Here is a 26,576-nt window from a genome sequence, read left to right as displayed (position 1 = left end):
GAACTCCTCCCCATCAGTTTTTCATCATCCTTGGTCTGTCCTGTATTGGCTCCTGTGGCTATTTCCTGCTGGTGCGAAGGCTGCTCCAATGCCGGTGATGGCGTTTCATGTGTTTCCGGTTCTGGCTCAATCTCCTGTTTTCCAGTCGAGTACCCAGTTCTCCTGTCAACTGTGTTTCACCTGCCATTTTTGTCATCTAGGCGGCATGGTCCGCATACCTGCTCCCTGCCGTTTGTATCATCCAGACGGCACAGAGTGCACTCAGGGCCTGATTCAGACCCGGTCGCTAGCAAGCGTCCCCTCGTTGTTGCCGATGTTCGCTAATCTGCGCATGCGTATTGATCGCAGTGTGCGTGCGCGAACTACTCCGAGCAATCGGGGACCGCTCGCTCACCCAGCAAAGACAGCCCAGTGTAATGAGTGACAGCAGAGGCCATTTGTAGGTGGTAACAGAGGCAGGCCAGTAAAAACGGGGGAGTGGAGGTGTGAATGCAGGCGTGCCTGAGTGTCGTAACGCCATTTCAGAGGCGTGCATAATTACCAGGCAGCGTCATAGTACACGTCACCTGGCTGGTTTTCACACTGAAATGCTCGCTGTGCTTGCGGTAGGGTAAAGGCAACCACAAGCGCTGCGATCTCTGCCAATGGTCCTCGATGTACCGATGTTTAAAGACACTTCCTGGAGAGGATGTGCGCAAGTGGGCGTTTCAACACACGCTAATAGGCGTCTGCATACACAAAGTGATTGCTCGCCAAGACATAGTGGGCGTGCTAATGCCGTGCCGTGCGATCGCCTGCCTTGCTGGGTGTGTGCTGGATTTGCATACTCTGGGAGCGAGCGTCCGCATCTAGTGATCTGGTGTGAATCAGGTCCTCCATGTCCAGAGTGCGCAATCCAGCGTCCAGTTGTTTGTGTCAACCTGGCGGCACAAAGTGTCCAGCAGCTTTTGTCAACCCGGTTGGCACAGGCCGCACTCCAGCGTCCGACTGCTTGTGTTAACCCGGCGGCACAGGTTGCAATCCAGCATTCAAAGTATGCAATCCAGTGTACCACCGCCTGTGTCAACCCAGCGGCACAAGTCTCGCAGCGGCCACAACAAGCCAAGGCTTACCAGCCCTCAAGGCTGCTACATGGCCCAAAGGCCGCATCTTATCCTACGGCCCACAGGCCACAACAAGCCAAGGTCTTCCAGCTCTCAAAGCTGCTCCACGGCCGAAGCTAGTCAAGTATACCAGCCCTCAAGGCTGTTGCGGGACTATATCCTCAAAAGATAATACCCATTTCATAACAGCAGGTTGGCATATGTTGGAAAGACTATCTGTACTTTCAGAGAGCAAGTTGCAAATCATAGATACCCAATTAGAAGTGCTTTTGCTGATGGATCATCCGATAAGCCTATTGCCCGTCATTTTGATCTTATGAAACATTCGCTAGCAAGTTTAAAGTGTATGACCATTGATAATTGACCAAAATCTCTGCAGGGTGGTGACATAGGTATAATTCAAAGAGAAGCCCGTTGGATAGTGTTCATTTAGCGTGAACAGTGCCCAATCAAATCAAATGTTTTCTGTAATTAGAAACCAACTGGGATCGTGATGTTAATTTTTGGTTTGAGAGGACTTAATTTTTTCTTTGTTCCATTAAGTATTTTAGATGTATTAGTAGGACTTGTTACAGTTGTATTTTCACTGTGGGTGATCACAGTTTTCTAGCTTTTTTTTCTAAACTATAAATTGATATTAAATACAGTGGCGTCCCTCCCCGCGGTGGCACCCGGTGCGGGGAGGGATGCCTTGAGCGCGGCGGAGCTGCGCACTTCGCCGAAAAGGGGCGTGGCCTCGATTGAGGAGGCGTGGCCTTGGGAACGGGGCGTGGCTTCGCGTCCCGAGACCGCCGGTAGTTAGTTATCAATGGGGGGTGCCGGAGGTGCGGGCAGTGCAGGCTCCTTCTCTGTGACAGGAGCCGAGTGCTGCACATGATGTTACAGTGCAGCACCCGCCTCCTGTCACCGAGGGGGAACCTGCACCTTGGTGTCACCCCTCGGCGGGTGACACCCGGGTGCGGCCCGCACCCCCCGCACCCCCCTTCTGACGCCACTGATTAAATATATACCTTTAGATGTCAGGAATACTTATGCTGCTTTTGGTCTGTTACCTAGTGATGGTGTACACTTCCTGATATGTGTAACAGAGCAAGACATGTGCCTGGAAGCCGAGACACAGGTTTCTCTGAATTTGGTTTTTGTTTGGTGATTTTGCTGCTGATTGAGCAACACACAAACATACATTTCACTTTTATACATTACTAGGTGTGTGTGTGTGTGTTTGTGTATAATATGTATTAGAGACACCGTCAATAAATAAAGAAGGAGGCGCCTAATAGTGCATGAATTGTATTTATAAAAATAGAGATATATAAAACACTCCAGGTATAAGCAAATATTGCCTGTACCCAGCGGCGTAACTAGGGTATTTGGAGCCCAGGGCAAATGTAAAAATGGAGGGCCCCCCCCCCCTGCATGTGACCGCGACGAAAACTGGGCATGGTCAACATGACACACCCCTTTATCATCACATTACTTTCCATATGCACCTTAACCCCAGTAGTGCCCCTTATACAGTACCCCCAGTAGTGGTCCCCCTTATACAGCCCCTCATTATTTCCCCTTATTCAGTGCCTCCAGTAGTGGTCCCCCTTATGCAGGCCCCCAGCAGTGATCCCCTCCCCTATCCAGTGACCCCCTATACAGGGCCCCCTGTAGTGGTCCTCCCTATTTAGTGCCCCCAGTAGTGGTCCCCTAGTAGTAAGCCCCTTAAATAGTGCCACCAGTAGTAGTCCCCCCCCAGTAGACGTTCCCCCTCGTGATGCAGTGCCCCCAGTAATGGTGTCCCCAGTAGTAGTAGCTCCCCCCAGTAATAGTGTCCCTAGTAGTAGTAGCCCCCCAGTAATAGTGTCCCCAGTAGTAGTAGCTCCCCCCAGTAATAGTGTCTCCAGTAGTAGTAGCTCCCCCCCAGTAATAGTGTCCCTAGTAGTAGTAGCCCCCCAGTAATAGTGTCCCCAGTAGTAGTAGCTCCCCCCAGTAATAGTGTCCCTAGTAGTAGTAGCCCCCCCAGTAATAGTGTCCCCAGTAGTAGTAGCCCCCCCCAGTAATAGTGTCCCCAGTAGTAGTAGCCCCCCCCAGTAATAGTGTCCCCAGTAGTAGTAGCCCCCCCAAGTGATAGTGTCCCCAGTAGTAGTAGCCCCCCCAGTAATAGTGTCCCCAGTAGTAGTAGCCCCCCCAGTAATAGTGTCCCCAGTAGTAGTAGCCCCCCCAAGTGATAGTGTCCCCAGTAGTAGGAGCCCCCCCAAGTGATAGTGTCCCCAGTAGTAGTAGCCCCCCAAGTGATAGTGTCCCCAGCAGTAGTAGCCCCCCCAAGTGATAGTGTCCCCAGTAGTAGTAGTAGCCCCCCCAAGTGATAGTGTCCCCAGTAGTAGAAGCCCCCCCAAGTGATAGTGTCCCCAGTAGTAGTAGTAGTAGCCCCCCCAAGTGATAGTGTCCCCAGTAGTAGTAGCCCCCCCCCCAAGTGATAGTGTCCCCAGAAGTAGTAGCCCCCCCCCGAAGTGCAGACACACAAGTTACAAAAAAAACAAAACACTTACCTGAATCCACGCTCCTGATCAGGCCACCGCTCCCGCCGCCGCACGTCAGTCCTCCCAGGCTGGCGCGCTATGCATTATGGGAGAGACATCATGACCTCATGACGTCTCTCCCATTACCCACTGCAGGAGCGGGACAGAAGCCCGGCTCTTACAGTGGGTGCGCAGCAGTCAATGAGAGTCTGACTCTCATTGGCTGCTGATTCACACACATCTCCGCCAGTGCTGGCAGAGGATGTGTGTGTAGCAGCAGCCAATGAGAGTCTGCCTGACTCTCATTGGCTGCTGAATAACACACACATCGCTGCCGTGCTGGCGGAGATGTGTGTGTTAGCACAGTCTGAGCCCACCCGCCTGCCACCCTCCTCCTGACACTATTGGGCAAGCGCTCAGGGTGAGAGAAGGGGCTCAGCTGTGCAGCACAGGACCGGCACTGGGAAGCCTAGCGCCGGTCCTTTGTAAATGTGTAGCGCTGATCGCACTCACTGCGGTCGGCGCTACACTGGCTAACTAGGGCGGGCCGGTACCATGGCCGGCGGCGCGGGGGGCCACGGCGCCCAGGGCACGTACCCCACTCGCCCTGCCCTAGTTACGCCACTGCCTGTACCTATAATAAAAGCTCTGTAGGCTGGGTACCACATGGTATAGTTACTGTATTCCCCATGGCAGGCTCCATCTGTCAGCAGCTGACTCCTCCGATCCCGTCACCACGTGTCTCTGGCGGTCGCCAGAGATCACAGAGAGCCGGAATCCGGACCTCCACTCCACGAAAGCACGGAACACCAGGGTACAGGAAAAAATGTCAGTGTAGACACTATTTGACGCGTTTCGTAAATTACTTCGTCAGAGGGCTGGCTACAATGACGTGCTCAACAACATTTAACAGGACTGGGAACCAATCCTTGTGCGGCGCATAACAACTCATTTACATAAGTAAACAAAGCATGTGAATGCTGCAAAGGAGGTGTGGCCAGTGCTGTGTGGGTGTGAGCAAATGTGTGGGAGTGGCCAAATGTTGTGTGGGTGTGGCCAGTGGCATGTCGGCATGTACAGCCCCTACACTATCGGACCCAATGTCTCTTTAAACTATAAAAAGTATAAATATTGCATTGTTTTGTGAGGAAACTAGAAATATAAAATGTTTATACTTTATGGCCAACCATCTGATTAGCTGAGTGTCTGGAAAGCATCATGGGAGGACTACAGCTTCAGACCTCCACATAAAAAATAGGCCTATCTGTCCCCAGACACGGTGAACAGGAAATTTAGATTGTAAGTTCCAGTGGGTTATGGTCTGTTAATGATTACATATTTTCTATACAGTGGTGCATAATATAATGAACATTATGAAAATAAACAATATATTAACTGTGGCAAAAAAAGGCTTTAAAAACAAATAAAATCTGCCCTTCTAGTTGGCTATGATGAAAATAGGCGCTGGTTAAGCATTTCCTAAAGACCCCTACACACTAGACAATATTTTGAACAATATGGCCGATTCCGACGCATCTGAATGACAAATCGTTCCAATCGCCAAGTCTGTACGCAATATGCGCGCTCCCGCAGCCTCGTTAGTCGCATCTTCAAACCTTCTCTACGTGCAGGAAGATCTGTCAATCTCATTAACCATTCCCCTTCAGATTGTGCAGTGTGTACGCTCTACCTAACGACCAGGCGATATGGTGACATTATATAGGTAACAATCTGACTACCAAACGATGCAGGATATATCATTTGGCCGTTTTGAAGATTGCACAGTGTGTATGCACTAGATCGCTTGCCCGAGAGTTCAAGGGAAATCGTTGATGACATCGCATCGTTTGCAAGTTGTGTACCAGGCTTAAATGTGGTCTAATGAGTATGCAGCCATTAACATATAATACAAAAATGGTGTGTAATGTATCATCATTTTAGACCATGCTCAGATGAGGAAAAAGCACCAGCACGGATCGAAAGGGGACAAAATAAATAGATCAAAATATAAAATAATACATACCCGCTTGTAGCACAGCACTGTTAGAAGCATTCCCAAACCAACCAAAAACAGGACGATGCATATGTTTATGATCCAGCTCGAGCCTGTATTACCACCTGAAATAAGAGAATAAAGTACAGTATATACATTTATGAATTACCTAAATAAAATAAAAAGAGCAGAGATATTATAGAGTCTTCACTGTATAGTTATGGGGAAATCCCTGCAAGACTATTAGATAGGTAGGTAACAGCAATACCGGCAGGTGAGATAGATATATATGGCAGCAGCAGCACAGAGGGGGGAGGCAGGTAACAGCAATACCGGCAGGTGAGATAGATATATATGGCAGCAGCACAGAGGGGGGAGGCAGGTAACAGCAATACCGGCAGGTGAGATAGATATATATGGCAGCAGCACAGAGGGGGGGAGGGCAGGTAACAGCAATACCGGCAGGTGAGATAGATATATATGGCAGAAGCAGCACAGAGGGGGGAGGCAGGTAACAGCAATACCGGCAGGTGAGATAGATATATATGGCAGCAGCAGCACAGAGGGGGGAGAGGCAGGTAACAGCAATACCAGCAGGTTAGATAGATATATATGGCAGAAGCAGCACAGAGGGAGGGAGGCAGGTAACAGCAATACCGGTAGGTGAGATAGATATATATGGCAGCAGCAGCACAGAGGGGGGAGGCAGGTAACAGCAATACCGGCAGGTGAGATAGATATATATGGCAGCAGCAGCACAGAGGGGGGGAGGCAGGTAACAGCAATACCGGCAGGTGAGATAGATATATATGGCAGCAGCACAGAGGGGGGAGAGGCAGGTAACAGCAATACCAGCAGGTGAGATAGATATATATGGCAGAAGCAGCACAGAGGGAGGGAGGCAGGTAACAGCAATACCAGCAGGTTAGATAGATATATATGGCAGCAGCACAGAGGGGGGAGGCTGGTAACAGCAATACCGGCAGGTGAGATAGATATATATGGCAGCAGCACAGAGGGGGGAGAGGCAGGTAACAGCAATACCAGCAGGTGAGATAGATATATATGGCAGAAGCAGCACAGAGGGAGGGAGGCAGGTAACAGCAATACCGGCAGGTGAGATAGATATATATGGCAGCAGCACAGAGGGGGGAGGCAGGTAACAGCAATACCGGCAGGTGAGATAGATATATATGGCAGCAGCACAGAGGGGGGAGGCAGGTAACAGCAATACCGGCAGGTGAGATAGATATATATGGCAGCAGCAGCACAGAGGAGGGGGAGGCAGGTAACAGCAATACCGGCAGGTGAGATAGATATATATGGCAGCAGCAGCACAGAGGGAGGGAGGCAGGTAACAGCAATACCGGCAGGTGAGATAGATATATATGGCAGCAGCACAGAGGGGGGAGGCAGGTAACAGCAATACCGGCAGGTGAGATAGACATATATGGCAGCAGCAGCACAGAGGGGGGAGGCAGGTAACAGCAATACCGGCAGGTGAGATAGATATATATGGCAGCAGCAGCACAGAGGGGGGGAGGCAGGTAACAGAAATACTGGCAGGTGAGATAGATATATATGGCAGCAGCAGAACAGAGGGGGGGAGGCAGGTAACAGCAATACCGGCAGGTGAGATAGATATATATGGCAGCAGCAGCACAGAGGGGGGAGGCAGGTAACAGCAATACCGGCAGGTGAGATAGATATATATGGCAGCAGCACAGAGGGGGGAGGCAGGTAACAGCAATACCGGCAGGTGAGATAGATATATATGGCAGCAGCACAGAGGAGGGGGAGGCAGGTAACAGCAATACCAGCAGGTGAGATAGATATATATGGCAGCAGCAGCACAGAGGGGGGGAGGCAGGTAACAGAAATACTGGCAGGTGAGATAGATATATATGGCAGCAGCAGCACAGAGGGGGGGAGGCAGGTAACAGCAATACCGGCAGGTGAGATAGATATATATGGCAGCAGCAGCACAGAGGGGGGAGGCAGGTAACAGCAATACCGGCAGGTGAGATAGACATATATGGCAGCAGCAGCACAGAGGAGGGGGAGGCAGGTAACAGCAATACCGGCAGGTGAGATAGATATATATGGCAGCAGCAGTACAGAGGGGGAGAGGCAGGTAACAGCAATACCGGCAGGTGAGATAGATATATATGGCAGCAGCAGCACAGAGGGGGGAGGTAGGTAACAGCAATACCGGCAGGTGAGATAGATATATATGGCAGCAGCACAGAGGGGGGAGGCAGGTAACAGCAATACCAGCAGGTGAGATAGATATATATGGCAGCAGCACAGAGGGGGGGAGGGCAGGTAACAGCAATACCGGCAGGTGAGATAGATATATATGGCAGAAGCAGCACAGAGGGGGGAGGCAGGTAACAGCAATACCGGTAGGTGAGATAGATATATATGGCAGCAGCAGCACAGAGGGGGGAGGCAGGTAACAGCAATACCGGCAGGTGAGATAGATATATATGGCAGCAGCAGCAGCACAGAGGGGGGAGAGGCAGGTAACAGCAATACTGGCAGGTGAGATAGATATATATGGCAGCAGCACAGAGGGGGGAGGCAGGTAACAGCAATACCGGCAGGTGAGATAGATATATATGGCAGCAGCACAGAGGGGGGAGAGGCAGGTAACAGCAATACCAGCAGGTGAGATAGATATATATGGCAGAAGCAGCACAGAGGGAGGGAGGCAGGTAACAGCAATACCGGCAGGTGAGATAGATATATATGGCAGCAGCAGCACAGAGGGAGGGAGGCAGGTAACAGCAATACCGGCAGGTGAGATAGATATATATGGCAGAAGCAGCACAGAGGGAGGGAGGCAGGTAACAGCAATACCGGCAGGTGAGATAGATATATATGGCAGCAGCACAGAGGGGGGAGTCAGGTAACAGCAATACCGGCAGGTGAGATAGATATATATGGCAGCAGCACAGAGGGGGGAGGCAGGTAACAGCAATACCGGCAGGTGAGATAGATATATATGGCAGCAGCACAGAGGGGGGAGGCAGGTAACAGCAATACCGGCAGGTGAGATAGACATATATGGCAGCAGCAGCACAGAGGGGGGAGGCAGGTAACAGCAATACCGGCAGGTGAGATAGATATATATGGCAGCAGCAGCACAGAGGGGGGGAGGCAGATAACAGAAATACTGGCAGGTGAGATAGATATATATGGCAGCAGCAGCACAGAGGGGGGGAGGCAGGTAACAGCAATACCGGCAGGTGAGATAGATATATATGGCAGCAGCAGCACAGAGGGGGGAGGCAGGTAACAGCAATACCGGCAGGTGAGATAGATATATATGGCAGCAGCAGCACAGAGGAGGGGGAGGCAGGTAACAGCAATACCGGCAGGTGAGATAGATATATATGGCAGCAGCAGTACAGAGGGGGGGAGGCAGGTAACAGCAATACCGGCAGGTGAGATAGATATATATGGCAGCAGCACAGAGGGGGGAGGCAGGTAACAGCAATAGCGGCAGGTGAGATAGATATATATGGCAGCAGCAGCACAGAGGGGGGAGGCAGGTAACAGCAATACCGGCAGGTGAGATAGATATATATGGCAGCAGCACAGAGGGGGGAGGCAGGTAACAGCAATACCGGCAGGTGAGATAGATATATATGGCAGCAGCAGCACAGAGGGGGGAGGCAGGTAACAGCAATACCGGTAGGTGAGATAGATATATATGGCAGCAGCAGCACAGAGGGAGGGAGGCAGGTAACAGCAATACCGGCAGGTGAGATAGATATATATGGCAGCAGCAGCACAGAGGGGGGAGGCAGGTAACAGCAATACAAGCAGGTGAGATAGATATATATGGCAGCAGCACAGAGGGGGGGAGGGCAGGTAACAGCAATACCGGCAGGTGAGATAGATATATATGGCAGCAGCAGCACAGAGGGGGGAGGCAGGTAACAGCAATACCGGCAGGTGAGATAGACATATATGGCAGCAGCAGCACAGAGGAGGGGGAGGCAGGTAACAGCAATATCGGCAGGTGAGATAGATATATATGGCAGCAGCAGCACAGAGGGGGGGAGGCAGGTAACAGCAATACAAGCAGGTGAGATAGATATATATGGCAGCAGCACAGAGGGGGGGAGGGCAGGTAACAGCAATACCGGCAGGTGAGATAGATATATATGGCAGCAGCAGCACAGAGGGGGGAGGCAGGTAACAGCAATACCGGCAGGTGAGATAGACATATATGGCAGCAGCAGCACAGAGGAGGGGGAGGCAGGTAACAGCAATATCGGCAGGTGAGATAGATATATATGGCAGCAGCAGCACAGAGGGGGGGAGGCAGGTAACAGCAATACCGGCAGGTGAGATAGATATATATGGCAGCAGCAGCACAGAGGGGGGAGGCAGGTAACAGCAATACCGGCAGGTGAGATAGACATATATGGCAGCAGCAGCACAGAGGGAGGGAGAGGCAGGTAACAGCAATACCAGCAGGTGAGATAGATATATATGGCAGCAGCAGCACAGAGGGGGGGAGGCAGGTAACAGCAATACAAGCAGGTGAGATAGATATATATGGCAGCAGCACAGAGGGGGGGAGGGCAGGTAACAGCAATACCGGCAGGTGAGATAGATATATATGGCAGCAGCAGCACAGAGGGGGGAGGCAGGTAACAGCAATACCGGCAGGTGAGATAGACATATATGGCAGCAGCAGCACAGAGGAGGGGGAGGCAGGTAACAGCAATATCGGCAGGTGAGATAGATATATATGGCAACAGCAGCACAGAGGGGGGGAGGCAGGTAACAGAAATACTGGCAGGTGAGATAGATATATATGGCAGCAGCAGCACAGAGGGGGGGAGGCAGGTAACAGCAATACCGGCAGGTGAGATAGATATATATGGCAGCAGCAGCACAGAGGGGGGAGGCAGGTAACAGCAATACCGGCAGGTGAGATAGACATATATGGCAGCAGCAGCACAGAGAAGGGGGAGGCAGGTAACAGCAATACTGGCAGGTGAGATAGATATATATGGCAGCAGCAGTACAGAGGGGGGGAGGCAGGTAACAGCAATACCGGCAGGTGAGATAGATATATATGGCAGCAGCAGCACAGAGGGGGGGAGGCAGGTAACAGCAATACCGGCAGGTGAGATAGATATATATGGCAGCAGCACAGAGGGGGGAGGCAGGTAACAGCAATACCGGCAGGTGAGATAGATATATATGGCAGCAGCACAGAGGGGGGGAGGCAGGTAACAGCAATACCGGCAGGTGAGATAGATATATATGGCAGCAGCAGCACAGGGGGGGGAGGCAGGTAACAGCAATACCAGCAGGAGAGATAGATATATATGGCAGCAGCAGCAGCACAGAGGGGGGAGGCAGGTAACAGCAATACCAGCAGGTGAGATAGATATATATGGCAGCAGCAGCACAGAGGAGGGGAGGCAGGTAACAGAAATACCGGCAGGTGAGATAGATATATATGGCAGCAGCACAGAGGGGGGGAGGCAGGTAACAGCAATACCGGCAGGTGAGATAGATATATATGGCAGCAGCACAGAGGGGGGGAGGCAGGTAACAGCAATACCGGCAGGTGAGATAGAGATATATGGCAGCAGCAGCACAGTGGGGGGAGGCAGATAACAGCAATACCGGCAGGTGAGATAGATATATATGGCAGCAGCACAGAGGGGGAAGGCAGGTAACAGCAATACCGGCAGGTGAGATAGATATATATGGCAGCAGCAACACAGGAGGGGGGGGGAGGGCAGGTAACAGCAATACCAGCAGGTGAGATAGATATATATGGCAGCAGCAGCACAGAGGGGGGAGGCAGGTAACAGCAAAACCAGCAGGTGAGATAGATATATATGGCAGCAGCAGCACAGAGGAGGGGGAGGCAGGTAACAGCAATACCGGCAGGTGAGATAGATATATATGGCAGCAGCAGCAGCAGCACAGAGGGGGGGAGGCAGGTAACAGCAATACCGGCATGTGAGGTAGACATATATGGCAGCAGCACAGAGGAGGGGGAGGCAGGTAACAGCAATGCCGGCAGGTGAGATAGATATATATGGCAGCAGCAGCACAGAGGAGGGGGAGGCAGGTTACAGCAATACCGGTAGGTGAGATAGATATAATATGAGATATGGTAAGAACTTACCCTTGTTATCTCTATATTTACGGTCCATAGGGTTCCACAGGATACCTTGGGGGTATAGGTGTGACGTCAGTCGCAGGGCACCAAAGAGTTAAGCTTTCAGCCTCCCAGGATGCACTAGGTAGCCCTCCTATACCCCGCCCCCGGGCCAAGGCACCTCAGTTAGTTACCAAGCCATAGGCCGGAGGAGGAGATGGAAGAGAGAGAACAAAGATCTGGACACATACAAGAATCACATTCTCACCAGAGGGAGACGGAAAACCGGTGACCAGAGCAAAGCCCATCTGCAGCACAGGTGCGACAGGGCGGGAGTCCTGTGGAACCCTATGGACTTCGTAGAAATAGAGATAACAAGGGTAAGTTCTTACCATATCTCATATTTTCTACTTCAGGGTCCATAGGGTATCCACAGGATACCTTGGGGATGTCCCAAAGCAGTATCCTTTAAGGGTGGGGACGTTCCTGTGCAGAAAGGAGAATCCGCCGCCCGAAGGAAGCATCCTGAGAGGCGAAGGTGTCAAACCTGTAATACCTCACGAAGGTATGGACAGAAGACCACGTAGCAGCCTTGCACACCTGAACAGCCGAGGCACCACGTCGAGCTGCCCACGAAGGACCCACAGAACTAGTGGAATGAGCCTTCAGAGAAGGAGGGACCGGTAGGCCTTTATGAAGATAAGCTTCAGAAATAGCCATACGGATCCAGGCTGCCAAAGTTTGCTTTGAAGCAGGCCAACCCTTTTTACGGAAGCCATAGAGGACAAATAAAGCGTCCGACTTCCTAAACGAAGAAGTGCGGTCAACATAAGTCCTTAAGGCCCGCACAACATCCAAAGAGGCCTCACCCACGGAAAGACCCGGTGAGTTAAAGGCCGGAACAACTATTTCCTTGTTAACATGAAACTGGGAAACAACTTTGGGAAGAAACTCGGGCCGAGTGGGGAGCACTGCCCTGTTCCCGTGAAAAACCAAGAAAGGGGGTCTACAAGAAAGAGCCCCTAACTCAGAAACACGTCTGGCCGAAGCAATGGCCAGAAGGAAAACAGTCTTAGCTGTTAGCCATTTAATATCCACTGAGCCCAGTGGTTCAAACGGCGGTCCTTGGAGAGCCCTCAGGACCACAGCCAAATCCCAAGGCGCCACAGGTGGAACAAAGGGCGGCTGAATATGGAGAACACCTTGTATAAAGGTGCGCACATCCGGGATTGTAGCAATCCTACGGTGAAACCAGACAGATAGGGCCGAAACCTGTACCTTCAAAGAAGCAAGGCGAAGCCCATGATCTAGTCCCGCTTGCAGGAAGGCGAGAATCCGAGACAGACGAAACTCCCGCGGTGCATAACCTCTCGGTCGACACCACTGGAAGAACGTATGCCACACGCGATGGTATATCCTCGCGGAAGACGGTTTCCGAGCTCGTAACATGGTACGCACCACAGAGCTGGAAAACCCCCGGGACCTCAGCATGGCCGTCTCAACAGCCACGCCGTCAAAGACAGCCGAGTCAGGTCCGGGTGAAGGCAAGGACCCTGAGACAGAAGGTCCGGTCGTAGCGGCAACCGCAGAGGACTGTCCACGGACAGACCCTGAAGGTCTGAGAACCAGTGCCGTCTGGGCCACGCGGGAGCTATCAACAGGAGCGTCCCTCCTTCCTGTTTGAATTTCCGGATTACCCGTGGAAGAATGGAGACCGGAGGGAACAGGTATGCGAACCGGAACATCCACCGGACGGACAGAGCATCCACCAGAGACGCCCCTTCGTCTCTTGTGCGAGACCCGTACACCGGCAACTTGTTGTTGTGCCGGGACGCCATGAGGTCGATTTCTGGAAGACCCCACCTGTCCACCAGTAGTTGAAAAACGTCCGGGTGCAGGGACCATTCCCCCGGATGAACGTCCTGGCGACTTAGAAAGTCCGCCTCCCAATTTAGCACTCCCGGGATGAAGACCGCTGATATGGCCGGAAGATTGCGCTCCGCCCAAACCAGGATCCGAGAGACCTCTACGAGAGCCGCACGACTGCGAGTTCCTCCTTGCCTGTTTATGTAGGCCACGGTGGTAGCGTTGTCCGACTGGACCTGCACCGGGTGACCCTGGAGAAATCGCTGTGCCTGCTGGAGAGCATTGAAGACCGCACGGAGTTCCAAGATATTTATTGGAAGCTCCGCTTCTGTCGGCGTCCACCTGCCCTGGAACAAGTGTGGACCCGAAACTGCTCCCCAGCCCCGAAGACTGGCGTCCGTTGTCAACAGGACCCAATTTGGAACCCAGAACGGACGTCCCTTGTTGAGGTGGGTCGTCTTTAACCACCACGCAAGGGACAGGCGAACCTCCGGGGTGAGCACAATCGTCTGGGACTTCAGAGACTGAGGCAGCCCGTTCCATTTGGACAGGATCAGGTGCTGCAGAGGTCTGGAGTAAAACTGGGCGTATTCCACCATGTCGAACACCGACACCATGGAGCCCAGTAACCTCATCTGTGCAGACAACTGCGCACCCTTGACTATAAAGCAGAGATCTTGTCCTCCGTCACGAAGATCCTTTGCTGTCCCGAGTCCAATAAGGCTCCAAGATGCAGAATCCTCTGAGACGGGATTAGAGTGGACTTCTGCCAGTTGATTAGCCAGCCGTGCCGTTGCAGCAGCGCAATGGTCAGGTCCAAGTGGTGTAACAGGAGCTCTAGAGATCCTGCCACCAATAACAGGTCGTCCAAGTACGGCAACATGCGGACTCCCTGCAGCCGCAGAGAAGCCGCCATGACTGCCATCACCTTGGTGAAAACACGTGGTGCTGTCGCCAGGCCAAAAGGTAACGCCCGAAACTGGAAGTGGTCGCTGCGGATTGCAAACCGGAGGAACTGTTGATGGCGCAAAAGAATAGGGACATGCAGGTAAGCGTCCTGTATGTCCAATGACACCATGTAGTCCCCAGGTTCCAGCGCCAGAATGATGGACCGTAGGGTCTCCATCCGAAACTTCGGGACCCGCAAAGACTTGTTGAGTGCTTTGAGGTTGAGAATCGGACGATATGACCCATTGGGTTTCTGTACCAAAAATAGATTTGAATATAAACCCTGGCCCCTCTGGGAGAATGGAACAGGCACTATAACTCCAGCCTGGAGCATAGTGTGCAATACCTTCCGCAGCTCCGTAGCCTTGTTCTGATGGTAGACCCGTGGTGAAGAATCGAGCCGGGGGTCTGTGCCGGAAGGAGAGGGCGTATCCGCGGGAAACCACCTCCAGAACCCAAGTGTCTGTCGTAGTGGTCGACCAACACTGGGCGAACTGTAGCAGGCGGCCTCCCACCCTGGGATCCCCCAAAGGGAGGCCCGGACCGTCAGGCCACAGGCTTGTCATCTGGCTTGGGGGCCGGACGTCTGGTACTCCATGCCTGCTTCCGGGGCTTGACCGATTTCTTAGGGCCAGCCTGTCGAGGAAACGACTGTGGTTTGGGCCTGCCCTGGGCCCTAGATGACCGAAAGGACGATGGTCCAGAACCAGAAGGAGCAGCGGCCGACGGGAGACAAGCAGATTTGGCTGCCGCCAGCGTGGCCACAATCTTATCCAGATCCGGACCGAAGAGAACTTCTCCGGTAAACGGCAACGCTTCCAGACCTTTCTTGGAATCTGCGTCCGCTTTCCAGGATCGCAGCCACCGCTGCTGAAGAAATTCTAGACACCAGAGTATTAATGTCTAGAGCCGCCTCGTTGATGTAGGTGGCCGAATCACGGAGATTGCCAATCAACTCCGCCTGTTCGGCCGGACAGTCGGATTCAAAAGAAGCCTCTAATGAATCCGCCCAGCGCTCCATCGCTCTGGCAACCCAGCAAATGGCCATAGCCGGCCGTGCTGCCCCCCCTGCAAGGGAATAAGCGGACTTCAGGCAGATTTCTACCTTGCGGTCCGTAGCATCCTTAAGGGAGGACATGGATGGAATCGGCAATGTGGCACTACGGACAAAACGGGTCACGTGAGAATCCACCTGTGGAGGGGATTCCCACTTAGCAAAATAATTATCCGCGAACAGATAAGCTACCGCCAGGCGTCTCTGCGGCTGGTATCTTTTGCCAGGTTGTTTCCACGCCTCCTCTAAATGGTCCACCAACTGACCCGAAAGAGGAAAGACTGTGGCATCGCCCTTCACATCTTTGAAAAAGGCATACTTAGATTTAGCCGCTGGGGGAACTTCGTCCTCAATCACCAAGGCTGTGCGGACCGCCCGAATAAGTCCAGGAATATATACTTTGGACTTAGCATCAGCGTCCTTAGTATGGAGAGGTTCCTGATCGTAAGGATCCAGAATCTCCCCATCATCAGACGTCCCTTCGTCATCCTCATAAGGAGCGGACAGAGACGCCACCGGCCTTTTATGAGGCTGCATCACAGACTCCCCTTGCAACACATCCGACAAGTGCTGTACAGAACTCGTCAGGGAGTTAACCCACGCTGGCTCCTGAGAACCCGGGAGCGGGGAAATAGGGAGACTGTGGGGTACCACCAATTGTCGTGGGAACCCCTGCATGGGTGACGACACCACAGACTGCAGGGACAAACCCATCGGAGTAAACGCGGGCTGCGGAGCTAACTGGCCCACTAAAGCTGTTAACGCCTGAGCGAAACAAGCCCAGGGCGGCTCCTGTACCGATGCTGTAACCGTAATAGGCCGCGCCATGGACAAACACTGCCGGCAAAGGCCCTCCGCGCTACCCTCCCCCTCCGGTAACGGTACTTTGCACGTGGTACACTGTAGCCGGAGGGGAAAATCACTTTCAGACATGATGGCACCACGTATGTGACCTCTCTCACCAATTAAGTATTAAATAGGCGAGAGACCACCCTGCAGCACCGCACTGCAAGGGCTTTAGCAGAAAGAACAGGGACAGTAATAAAGCTGACAGTTTTGAGAAGATAAAGTTACAGGCAGCAGCGCTAGCACAGTCACATACAATGCAGAGAAATAACAATTCCTGCACTAACAGCGCTGATCACTCAACTACACAGACACAGGGCCTGGTAGGACACAGCGCTGCATACACAGACCTGAGCCACAGCGGAGGAGAGGTATGCGGGGGGACCCAGACCACGATGCTTCCTTCCAGGCTTCCAGCAGCGTTCACCATGCGTTGCAGAGAAGATGGCCGCCGAGGAGCAGAGAGAAGCTGGCCTGGGGGAGGAGCGCTGACACAGGACCAGTCAGCACAGTGCAGAGAGGGCTGTGTGCAGCGGGGGAGGCGCCGGCTGTGAGACAGGGAAGGCGCGCTCCCCTGGCATGCATTTAACCCCTGGGATGCCGCAGCGCTACCGCTCTGCTGCGGTCCGCTGTCCCAGGGGGTAGTGGAAGCGCTGGTTGGTCGCCTGGCTCCACGCTGCAGCCAGTCCCCAGGGAGCTGCTTACCTCTGTCCCCCTTGAATCCGGCCATGGTCCGGAGCATCTGGGGTCACCGCTAGCTGTGACCCCAGACGCCCACCAGCATCCCCGGATCAGTACCGGCGTTCTGGTACCGGCGGGGTGTAGGGAAGACAGCATGGACGTCAGGACTGACTGTCCATGCTGTTCATCCAGATGTGCAGCCACAGCTGCATGAAGAAAAAGCTTCAGGGGCTCTTCTAGCCCCCACTCCAACAGGTGCACCCGACTCCGGCCGGGCACCAAACTAAACTGAGGTGCCTTGGCCCGGGGGCGGGGTATAGGAGGGGGACCTAGTGCATCCTGGGAGGCTGAAAGCTTAACTCTTTGGTGCCCTGCGACTGACGTCACACCTATACCCCCAAGGTATCCTGTGGATACCCTATGGACCCTGAAGTAGAAATATGGGGGAGGCAGGTAACAGCAATACCGGCAGGTGAGATAGATATATATGGCAGCAGCACAGAGGGGGGGAGGCAGGTAACAGCAATACCGGCATGTGAGGTAGACATATATGGCAGCAGCACAGAGGAGGGGGAGGCAGGTAACAGCAATACCGGCAGGTGAGATAGATATATATGGCAGCAGCAGCACAGAGGGGGGGAGGCAGGTAACAGCAATACCAGCAGGTGAGATAGATATATATGGCAGCAGCACAGAGGGGGGGAGGCAGGTAACAGCAATACCGGCAGGTGAGATAGATATATATGGCGGCAGCACAGAGGGGGGGAGGCAGGTAACAGCAATACCAGCAGGTGAGATATATATGGCAGGAGCACAGAGGGGGGGGGAGGCAGGTAACAGCAATACCGGCAGGTGAGATAGATATATATGGCAGCAGCAGCACAGAGGGGGGAGGCAGGTAACAGCAATACCGGCAGGTGAGATAGATATATATGGCAGCAGCAGTACAGAGGGGGGGAGGCAGGTAACAGCAATACCAGCAGGTGAGATAGATATATATGGCAGCAGCAGTACAGAGGGGGGGAGGCAGGTAACAGCAATACCAGCAGGTGAGATAGATATATATGGCAGCAGCACAGAGGGGGGAGAGGCAGGTAACAGCAATACCGGCAGGTGAGATAGATATATATGGCAGCAGCAGCACAGAGGGGGGGAGGCAGGTAACAGCAATACCGGCAGGTGAGATAGATATATATGGCAGCAGCACAGAGGGGGGAGGCAGGTAACAGCAATACCGGCAGGTGAGATAGATATATATGGCAGCAGCAGCACAGAGGGGGGAGGCAGGTAACAGCAATACCGGCAGGTGAGATAGATATACAGTCAGGTGCATAAATATTGGGACATTGACAGAATTTTCATATTTTGGCCTCTATTCACCACCACAAAGATAACTGAAGTTTTGCCTTAAAACTGAAGGCTCATAAACCTCAAGTCAGGGACAGAATGAGTTAATAGTTAGGGGGTTGTGTTTGTAGTTTGACGGACAGCACGGGTTGCAGTTTTGATTGGTGGGCATCATCTTTAGGGAGGGGTCTAGAGAGATTTAGGTCAGTGATGTATATTATTCCTGCCTCTTTGATTTGATCTCCCACCCTCCCTTCCCTTTTTGTGTCTTGTCTGTGTCAGCTTTATTGACGTGCAGGGGAAGAACGGCAACTTGGCGGCCAGCTTGCTGCAGTATGGGGGGTGCACTCCCGTTCAATGCATTGGTTAGGCTGATTTCACCCTAATGGGGTCAGCGGTGCCTCTCACCCGAGGGGGCCTTAATAGTGCAATGGTATGGGTGTCTGATACCTCCCCTCTTGCTAGAAAGGGATAGTTGGCCCTTGCAAGCTAATTTCACATTTGCCTTTGACATTGGGATAGTTGGCCCTCGCAATTTGTGACATCATTTGCCTAAGTCAACTGGTTCGCAATATGCTGCCGTTCTTTCTTATGCCACCATTCTTCTGTTGTAATAAAATAAAGCTGACCATTAATTTTGAACGGCACTTTTGGTCTCATGTCTTTATTTTAGTTAAGTTTAGAGTTTAAGATTATTTAGTATGGTTCATCTGTCATCTGACGATAGAGAAGTTTATGACTTTGAAATGAAACAAACAAGATGTACTTTAACTGCAGACTTTCAGATTTAATTTGAGGGTAATTACATCCAAATCAGGTGAACGGTGTAGGAATTACAATGGTTTCTATATGTGCCTCCCACTTTTTAAGGGGCCAAAAGTAATGGGACAAGCTAAACAATCCTAAATCTAACTTTCACTTTTTAATACTTTGTTGCAAATCCTTTGCAGGCAATTACAGCCTGAAGTCTGGAACGCACAGACATCACCAGACGCTGGGTTTCATCCCTGGTGATGCTCTGCCAGGCCTCTACTGCAAATGTCTTCAGATCCTGCTTGTTCTTGGGGAATTTTCCCTTCAGTTTTGTCTTCATCAAGTGAAATGCATGCTCACTCGGATTCAGGTCAGGGGATTGACTTGGCCATTGCATAACATTCCACTTTTTAGCCTTAAAAAACTCTTTGGTTGCTTTTGCAGTATGCTTTGGGGCATTGTCCATCTGCACTGTGAAGCGCCGTCCAATGAGTTCTGAAGCATTTGACTGAATATGAGCATATAATATTGCCCAAAACACTTCAGAATTCATTCTGCTGCTTTTGTCAGCAGTCACATCATCAATAAATTAGGGATGTGCAGGCTCGGATAGGTTCGAGTTTGCACGTGGAGTTCGGATTTTTCCCTCCAAAAAAACGGAACTCAGAACGAGGCAAAACGTCATCTTACATGGACGAACATCATCATTCCTGGTCTTTTGTCCAGGAATGATGATGTTCGTCCATGTAAGATGACGTTTTGCCTCGTTCTGAGTTCCGTTTTTTTGGAGGGAAAAATCCGAACTCCACGTGCAAACTCGAACCTATCCGAGCCTGCACATCCCTACAATAAATACAAGGGAACCAGTTCCATTGGCAGTCATACATGCCCACGCCATGACACTACCACCACCATGCTTCACTGATGAGGTGGTATATTTTGGATCATGAGCATTTCCTTTTCTTGCCATCACTCTGGTACAAGTTGATCTTTGTCTCATCTGTCCATAGGATGTTGTTGCAGAACTGTAATGGCTTTTTTAGATGTTGTTTGGCAAACTCTAATCTGGTCTTCCTGTTTTTGAGGCTCACCAATGATTTACATCTTGTGGTGAACCCTCTATGGCACTCATTCAGAGCCACTCGCAAACAGCAGTACGCTCGTTGCGTTCCGATGTTGACTAACCGCGCATGCGTCGGTGTAACACTGCGCATGTGCGTACGGCAGATTGCGAGTTTTTTTGGTCTCGTTCGTCAAATAGCGTACAGGAAGTGACATGTCAAATGTGATTGACAGAACAGGGCGTTTTTGGGTGTTGACGGGGGTGGAGATGGAAAAACGCAGGCGTGGCGAGGCGTTTTTGGGGCGTACATACATTAGCAGATGCGAGCGTAAAATGTGTTTGGACCGACTCATACGTCACTGGATGATCCTCTTTCCCTTCAAAATGCTCGCACAGCTTAGGGTCTGGATTACTCGACCACATTGGCGATGGCCTTCTCCTCCGTCCCGGGACTCCACGATGTTGTTGCGATTAATCGCTGGTGGTCTGAAAAGCAATTAGTGTTGGATTGAAAACCGGCTTGGTATGTGTTGTGAAATCAGTTTTTTGGGATAGCACAAAACCGTACGCAGGTGGAAATCAGAGCTGCTAATGTCAGGATGACACAATCAATTTGCGTACATTTGTGGGGGTTTATTTTGGCCTCAATTTGGTGGTTAGGGCCTATTGTAACAATAATGTCATCATGTTTTAATTTTCTCACCTTTTTATTTTTGCCTGTTGAATTTGCCTCGTTATATGATTTTTTAAACGTTCCTTAAAGAGCCCTTTTTTTTTTTTAAATTGTTTTGGTTTTTTTTGCAAGTTTTTGCCTTTTGGGCCAGGATTAAATGTAACCCATTTGTACAATAATGTCACAATACAATGTCAGATTTTTGGCGTCAATTTATTGGTCAAACCAAAACTAAATTAATAAAAAATTTGGGGACATCTTTTTTTGGCAAAGATCAGTCCCAAAATCAAACAAATTGGCCCAACATAACTGTAGACATAAACGTACAACAAAAAATTAAAAACATTTCACAAGAAAGGAGAGGGAAGTTTTGACCAGAAAGGAATATGAGCCAAGCACAGAGGGAGTGTGGGAAAAGTCGCCATTGCTGTCACCGTTTTTTCACCCGTTTGGATGGGGGAGGGAGGGCGCCAGACCGGTTCCGGGATGTCATCGGGCTGGCCTGTCCAGAGGCAGATGTTGTGGCCTCTGGACTAGGCACAGGGCTAGGCACATTTGGAGGATTGGCTGATGTTGTGCCAGAGGTGGAGGATCCTGATGTTCCGGCAGGAAGGGAGGTCGGCTCCACCATGTGCTGGCGAACGAGCTGCTCCAGGGCATTGGCGATGCGGATGTTGGCCCTGGTATTTTCCGCCAGGGCCTGACCAATGGTCACGTTGGCCGCAGCATTTTGCTCCAGGGCCTCAGCCACCCGTAGCAGACTGGCGTCCATCCTCTGCAGAATCTCCGTATGGAAATCCGATTTGAAATTGAGTTCTGTGAGGAGGGACACTGCCTGCGAGGGGGATTGCCCTGGACTGGCTTCTGCAGGGTCCTCAGCCGGATGTACTGGTTCCTCCCCTGCCGAGCCAGCAGAAATTCGGCGGCCAAGGCTCCCCTCTGGAGCAGACTCATCCGCCTGTGTCTCTGTTAGGAGAAATGAGAAAAGACTCACATTAGAATCTACATATTGGCCCACTAACATTTCAGAGTTGGTGACATCAAAAGATTTACCTGGGACAACATGAGGAGCCGCAAAGTCTGGACATGCCAAACACCTCCACAGGCTGCACACACCCGTGCCAGCTCTTCTAAATCCGTCAACTCCAATGACACAGGGGTGGGACCCCCACCTGTCCCCCTTGCATGCCTAGCCCTGTCCGAGAGTTTTTGCTTTAGGCGATATTTGAAGTCGCCCCATCTGTGGGAAAAAATGGAAGCCATTATCCTTTTGTTTAAAATGGTGTTTGTTTTTAGGGGGGGCAAGTGTTTACTTACCGCCGTTTGACATCCCGGGCTAGACGGACATAATCACCCACCCTATTGACAGCAACGGCTACCTCTTCCCACATTCTCCACTTCTGGCTTAGACTCATATTCCTGTCTGCCTGTGGCAGGATGTCCACACACTTCTGAATCAAAACCTCCATCTCCTTTCTTGTGAAATGTGGCTGCCTTTTTTTTTTTGCAGCTTTGGCCGGAATACTGGGCCCAGCAGCCTCTTCCATGTCATCCTCCTCACCTATTTGTGTAAATATTCAGATTTCTCAAATTCACAACTTGCCCAATCTTATGTTTCAAATTAATCATTGATACAAAATGCATGAAAGACTTACCGCCTGACTCTTGGGCATTGTTTCCCTGGTCTGTCGCCATGTCTGAGGTCCAAACAAGAAATACCCCAGAATTTTAATGTGTTTTCGTGACGTATTTATACATGCGTCCTTATTTTGCGGCCGCATCATTGATTGTGCGTTCCTATGATCCCTCCTTAATTTGTGCGGGAAACGAAACACTATTTATGGCTTGGTGTGTCTCGAGTCGAGGTGGCGTTTTTGGATTGTTGGAGGTTACCTTGGTTGGAGTTTCTTGTTTGCGGATAAAGGAGTTGGCGTTTGGAGTTTATTTTGTTTGCTAGATTTGCGTTTTTATTTTCCGTTCTCTTTTTTGGTATATTTTTTTTTGGCCTCGTTTCTTGATTTGGTAAGTTTTGTGAAGTCTAACTTTGGTTCAATTGGTGTCTCATTGTGTTTCTTCTTGTTTTTAATTTTTGGATCCATAATTTCAGATCTTTTAGCTTTTTATTAATTTCGGACCCAAAGACCTTTTGATTTGGAATCTTATATATTTGCTCTTGGTAAGTCCATTTTTTATCTTGTATTTGCGACCTAATTAGCGCATTTTTCTCAGTTTGTTTATTAACTTGTATTTGCAAACTAATTAGCGCATTTTTAAATGCTTATTAATCCTGTAAAATTTTTTGTGGTTGCCCTTTCGCTTTTTTGGCTTACATTTCAACCCATTTTGATGTACTGTGTGCAATGTCGTTTTGCTCTTTGGCCAAATGTGTGTTTCGCATATTTTAAGTTTTGTCTAGCACAAAATTTAGAAACATAAATGCATAGAGTAAAATTTGTCAAATTATTTTTGTGATTAATTTCAGTTTGGACGTATCATGACAATACCCCGGCATGTAAGCAGCAATGGATGGTATCATCAAGCTAAGTTGTTCTTAATTTTCTTTTGGGGTGGGTCCAAAGCCTTACATTCCAATCTTGCCATTTCAGGTTGATCTTGGGCGGATTGTTCTGGCCATGCTCCCGGAAGCCGACCAACCTCAATCTCGTCCCAGGCGTAGGCATCGTAGGCGTGCAAGGCCCCAGATATTTCGAACACGTGTCACCCTTTTTGGAATGCCCGATGATGAGGTTTTAAGACGCTACCGTCTTCCTCCCAAAATCATCATAGACACTCTCTCATTAATAGAGAGTGATCTTGAGCGGCAAATTGACAGTCCAACAGCAATACCACCACTTACGCAAATTACGGCGGTGTTACATTTCTGTGCCTCAGGATCGTTTCAAACAACGGTGGGAATAGTGGCGGGCATCTCACAATCCTCCTTTTCCCGGATCCTGAGGGCAGTGATGGAGGCACTTTTCAAGCACCTCCATCATTTTATTCAAATGCCTTTGGATATGGGTGCCCTTAGTGTGGCCAAGGCCAATTTTTACCAAATAGCTGGCTTCCCACATATCATAGGGGTTGTGGATGGTACTCACATACCACTTCAGCCTCCAGCACAGCTGGAGGCCATATTTCAAAACAGGAAACACTATCACTCCCTGAATGTAATGGTGGTATGTGATGCCTCCCTCCAGATCCTGTCCCTGAATGCAAAATTACCAGGAAGTGCACATGACTCCTTCGTCATCCGGCAATCAGGGATATGGCACAAATTAACCAACCTACAAGCTGGTGATGCGTGGCTTCTGGGTAAGTGTAGACCTTTAGTACATAACAATGTTAAGCTTGATACACAGTGATCCTGATGTTGTCTATTCTTTTTCACAGGAGACAGTGGATACCCTTGCATGCCCTGGCTGCTCACTCCTTATTTGGCTCCCACACCAGGTCCACAAAGTGAGTTTAATACCGTACTTACAGCCACCAGGCAAGTGGTGGAGCGCTGTATCGGCCTTTTAAAAGGCCGATTCAGATGCCTCCACCGCTCTGGTGGCGAGCTCATGTATTTGCCGGATATGGTTTCAAAAATTGTGGTCCTGTGTGGGATCTTTCACAACAGGATGCCTTACCTGAGGATGGCCCCCCCGAGGTTGGTCGGAGGTCAGTATGTGGGGGGGCCATACGCGATGATGTGGTGGCCCGATATTTTAGGTAATTATTGACCAAACAACAGTGTGTATACCCAATGTGTTACGGTTTTTAACTTTTTTGATATTAATTCTTGCACCATCTTCTGTTTGTTTGCATAATCTTTGGCACTCCCACGATGACTACTTCCTGCTACCCTTCAAAAACCTTTATGTGGAAACTTTGGGAATATATTCTGACACCAATATTGCAACGCCATATTTTTGAAATCATGTGGGCATGGACCTTCGTCAACCAGTTCTTGATTTGTTGTGTGTTTGTTTCGTGTTTTTGGTATGTGGTGTATTTCTGATTATCACTGTGTGTTTTGTTTGTGAGTGACCACTTTGTATTTTGATTTCTGTTGTGAATAAATATTTGGAGAGTGTAATTTGTTTCCTTTTTGGGCACGTTAGAAGCAAGTGTAAACAAACTCCCAAACGTTAATTTTACCTAAGGGGTAACCCAGTAATGAAGCAAGTGGAGCTAAAATGTAATATGTTTTCGGGGTACTAACCAACACACCAAGGAATCCTGTACAATCAGTTGCCTTCGTAAGATTGTCCTAAGCAGTTTGGCCACCAAATAGGAACCTGAAAAATGGTGTAAACTATCATGTTGACCACCACAAAAAAGGAAAATGACATTGGTACAGGGAGGTGTTTCTTGTGCCTGTTTGCATTCAAAATACAACACACAATCTGTAGTGAGATTCTGTGGCAATCCTTGCTTGAAGAGTCTACTTATGTCAGTGTAAAGAATCTTGGATTTACTCCAAACGCATGAGACAGAGCTTGATTTAAAACTGATTTATTATGAAACAATTCGAAAATAAAATAAAAAAAAAACTAATTCCTAAGGAGGACCAACAGATGGTCAAGGCCCTGCATAAGCCCGGTGACCTGCTCCCGCATACGGCCCACACAATTCACAATCTGTTCCCGACGCCTCTGTTCCTCTGTGGGTGACAAAAGTTTGGGGATTAATAAATCGATAATGAAGCAACATTCTAAAAAAACACAAAACAAGCAAACCAAAACTTACAAGCTTGTGGGCCAAAAAAACATTACACGGATAAAACCCAGCACCCCAAAATGTCGTAGGCCAAAAATACAAGGGCCCTAAAAAAAGGCACACAGGTGTGATATGTGTATGGTGACATCAGCAGGAACAGGTAAAGATAACCCCCAAAAATACCCTAAGGCGACAGAAAGGCAAAAAAAATGGGGACGACACATGATTACATACAAACAGTTTGTGGTGTCCAAAATAAAATGTAAAAACATACCGTTCTCAAAAACGACAGAGCCAGAAGCCACTCCCTGGACCACCTCGGAGGTGGCTACATTCCCCAAACCTAGGGGCGAGGTGTTTGAGGAATCCTGGGAGGGGGTATTTGGAGGAGGGACGGATGGAGGAGAGGGGGAATTGGGCTGGAGGGGAAGTAGGCCTGAAATTTCGGCCACAGGGTCTGGGGAGGAGGGGGTAATAGACGAATTGGGGGTTGGAGAGAGGGGCCGGGACCGGCGTCTTGTCTGGCGATGCCGCCGTAGTGTTTGCTGTGCCCCTAAAAAATTAAAAAAATATTGTGGTTAGTTTCAACAGGAATCCAAAAAAAAAAAAAAATAAAAAAAAAAAATGACTCAATAGGACAGACATGAAAACATGCACATGCAGATATGACTACAATGACTCAATAGGACAGACATGAAAAACATGCACATGCAGATATGACTACAATGACTCAATAGGACAGACATGAAAACATGCACATGCAGATATGACTACAATGACTCAATAGGACAGACATGAAAACATGCACACGCAGTTAGGGCCCACAAGATAAACTTGAAAACCACAGTCCAGAACACTTACTTTCCGCAATCTGCATGCGAAAGCATGCCAGC

General features: G+C 50.2%; 1 protein-coding gene across 6 annotated transcripts in view; it reads right to left on the bottom strand.

The window, feature by feature from the left end:
* Nucleotides 1-26,576, bottom strand: part of LOC148532543 (uncharacterized) — an 88,414-nt gene that overhangs the window by 8,516 nt on the left and 53,322 nt on the right. For 5 of the 6 annotated variants that reach the window (XM_088467715.1, XM_088467717.1, XM_088467714.1 and 2 more), the window contains 2 exons: nt 25,958-26,236; nt 25,553-25,627 (listed from right to left, as the gene is read on the bottom strand). In XM_088467715.1, the coding sequence (XP_088323841.1) occupies nt 26,027-26,236 (210 nt within the window). In that variant the 3' untranslated portion in view covers nt 25,553-25,627; nt 25,958-26,026. Of the gene's footprint in view, nt 1-5,633; nt 5,729-25,552; nt 25,628-25,957; nt 26,237-26,576 lie in introns of those variants that run through there. The other variant, XM_088467718.1, reaches the window with a different exon arrangement.

Source organism: Taudactylus pleione, unplaced genomic scaffold, assembly GCF_031769625.1.
Source record: "Taudactylus pleione unplaced genomic scaffold, aTauple2 ptg000073l, whole genome shotgun sequence".
NCBI lineage: Eukaryota > Metazoa > Chordata > Amphibia > Anura > Myobatrachidae > Taudactylus > Taudactylus pleione.
This window is presented reverse-complemented; position numbering and strand designations above follow the sequence as displayed.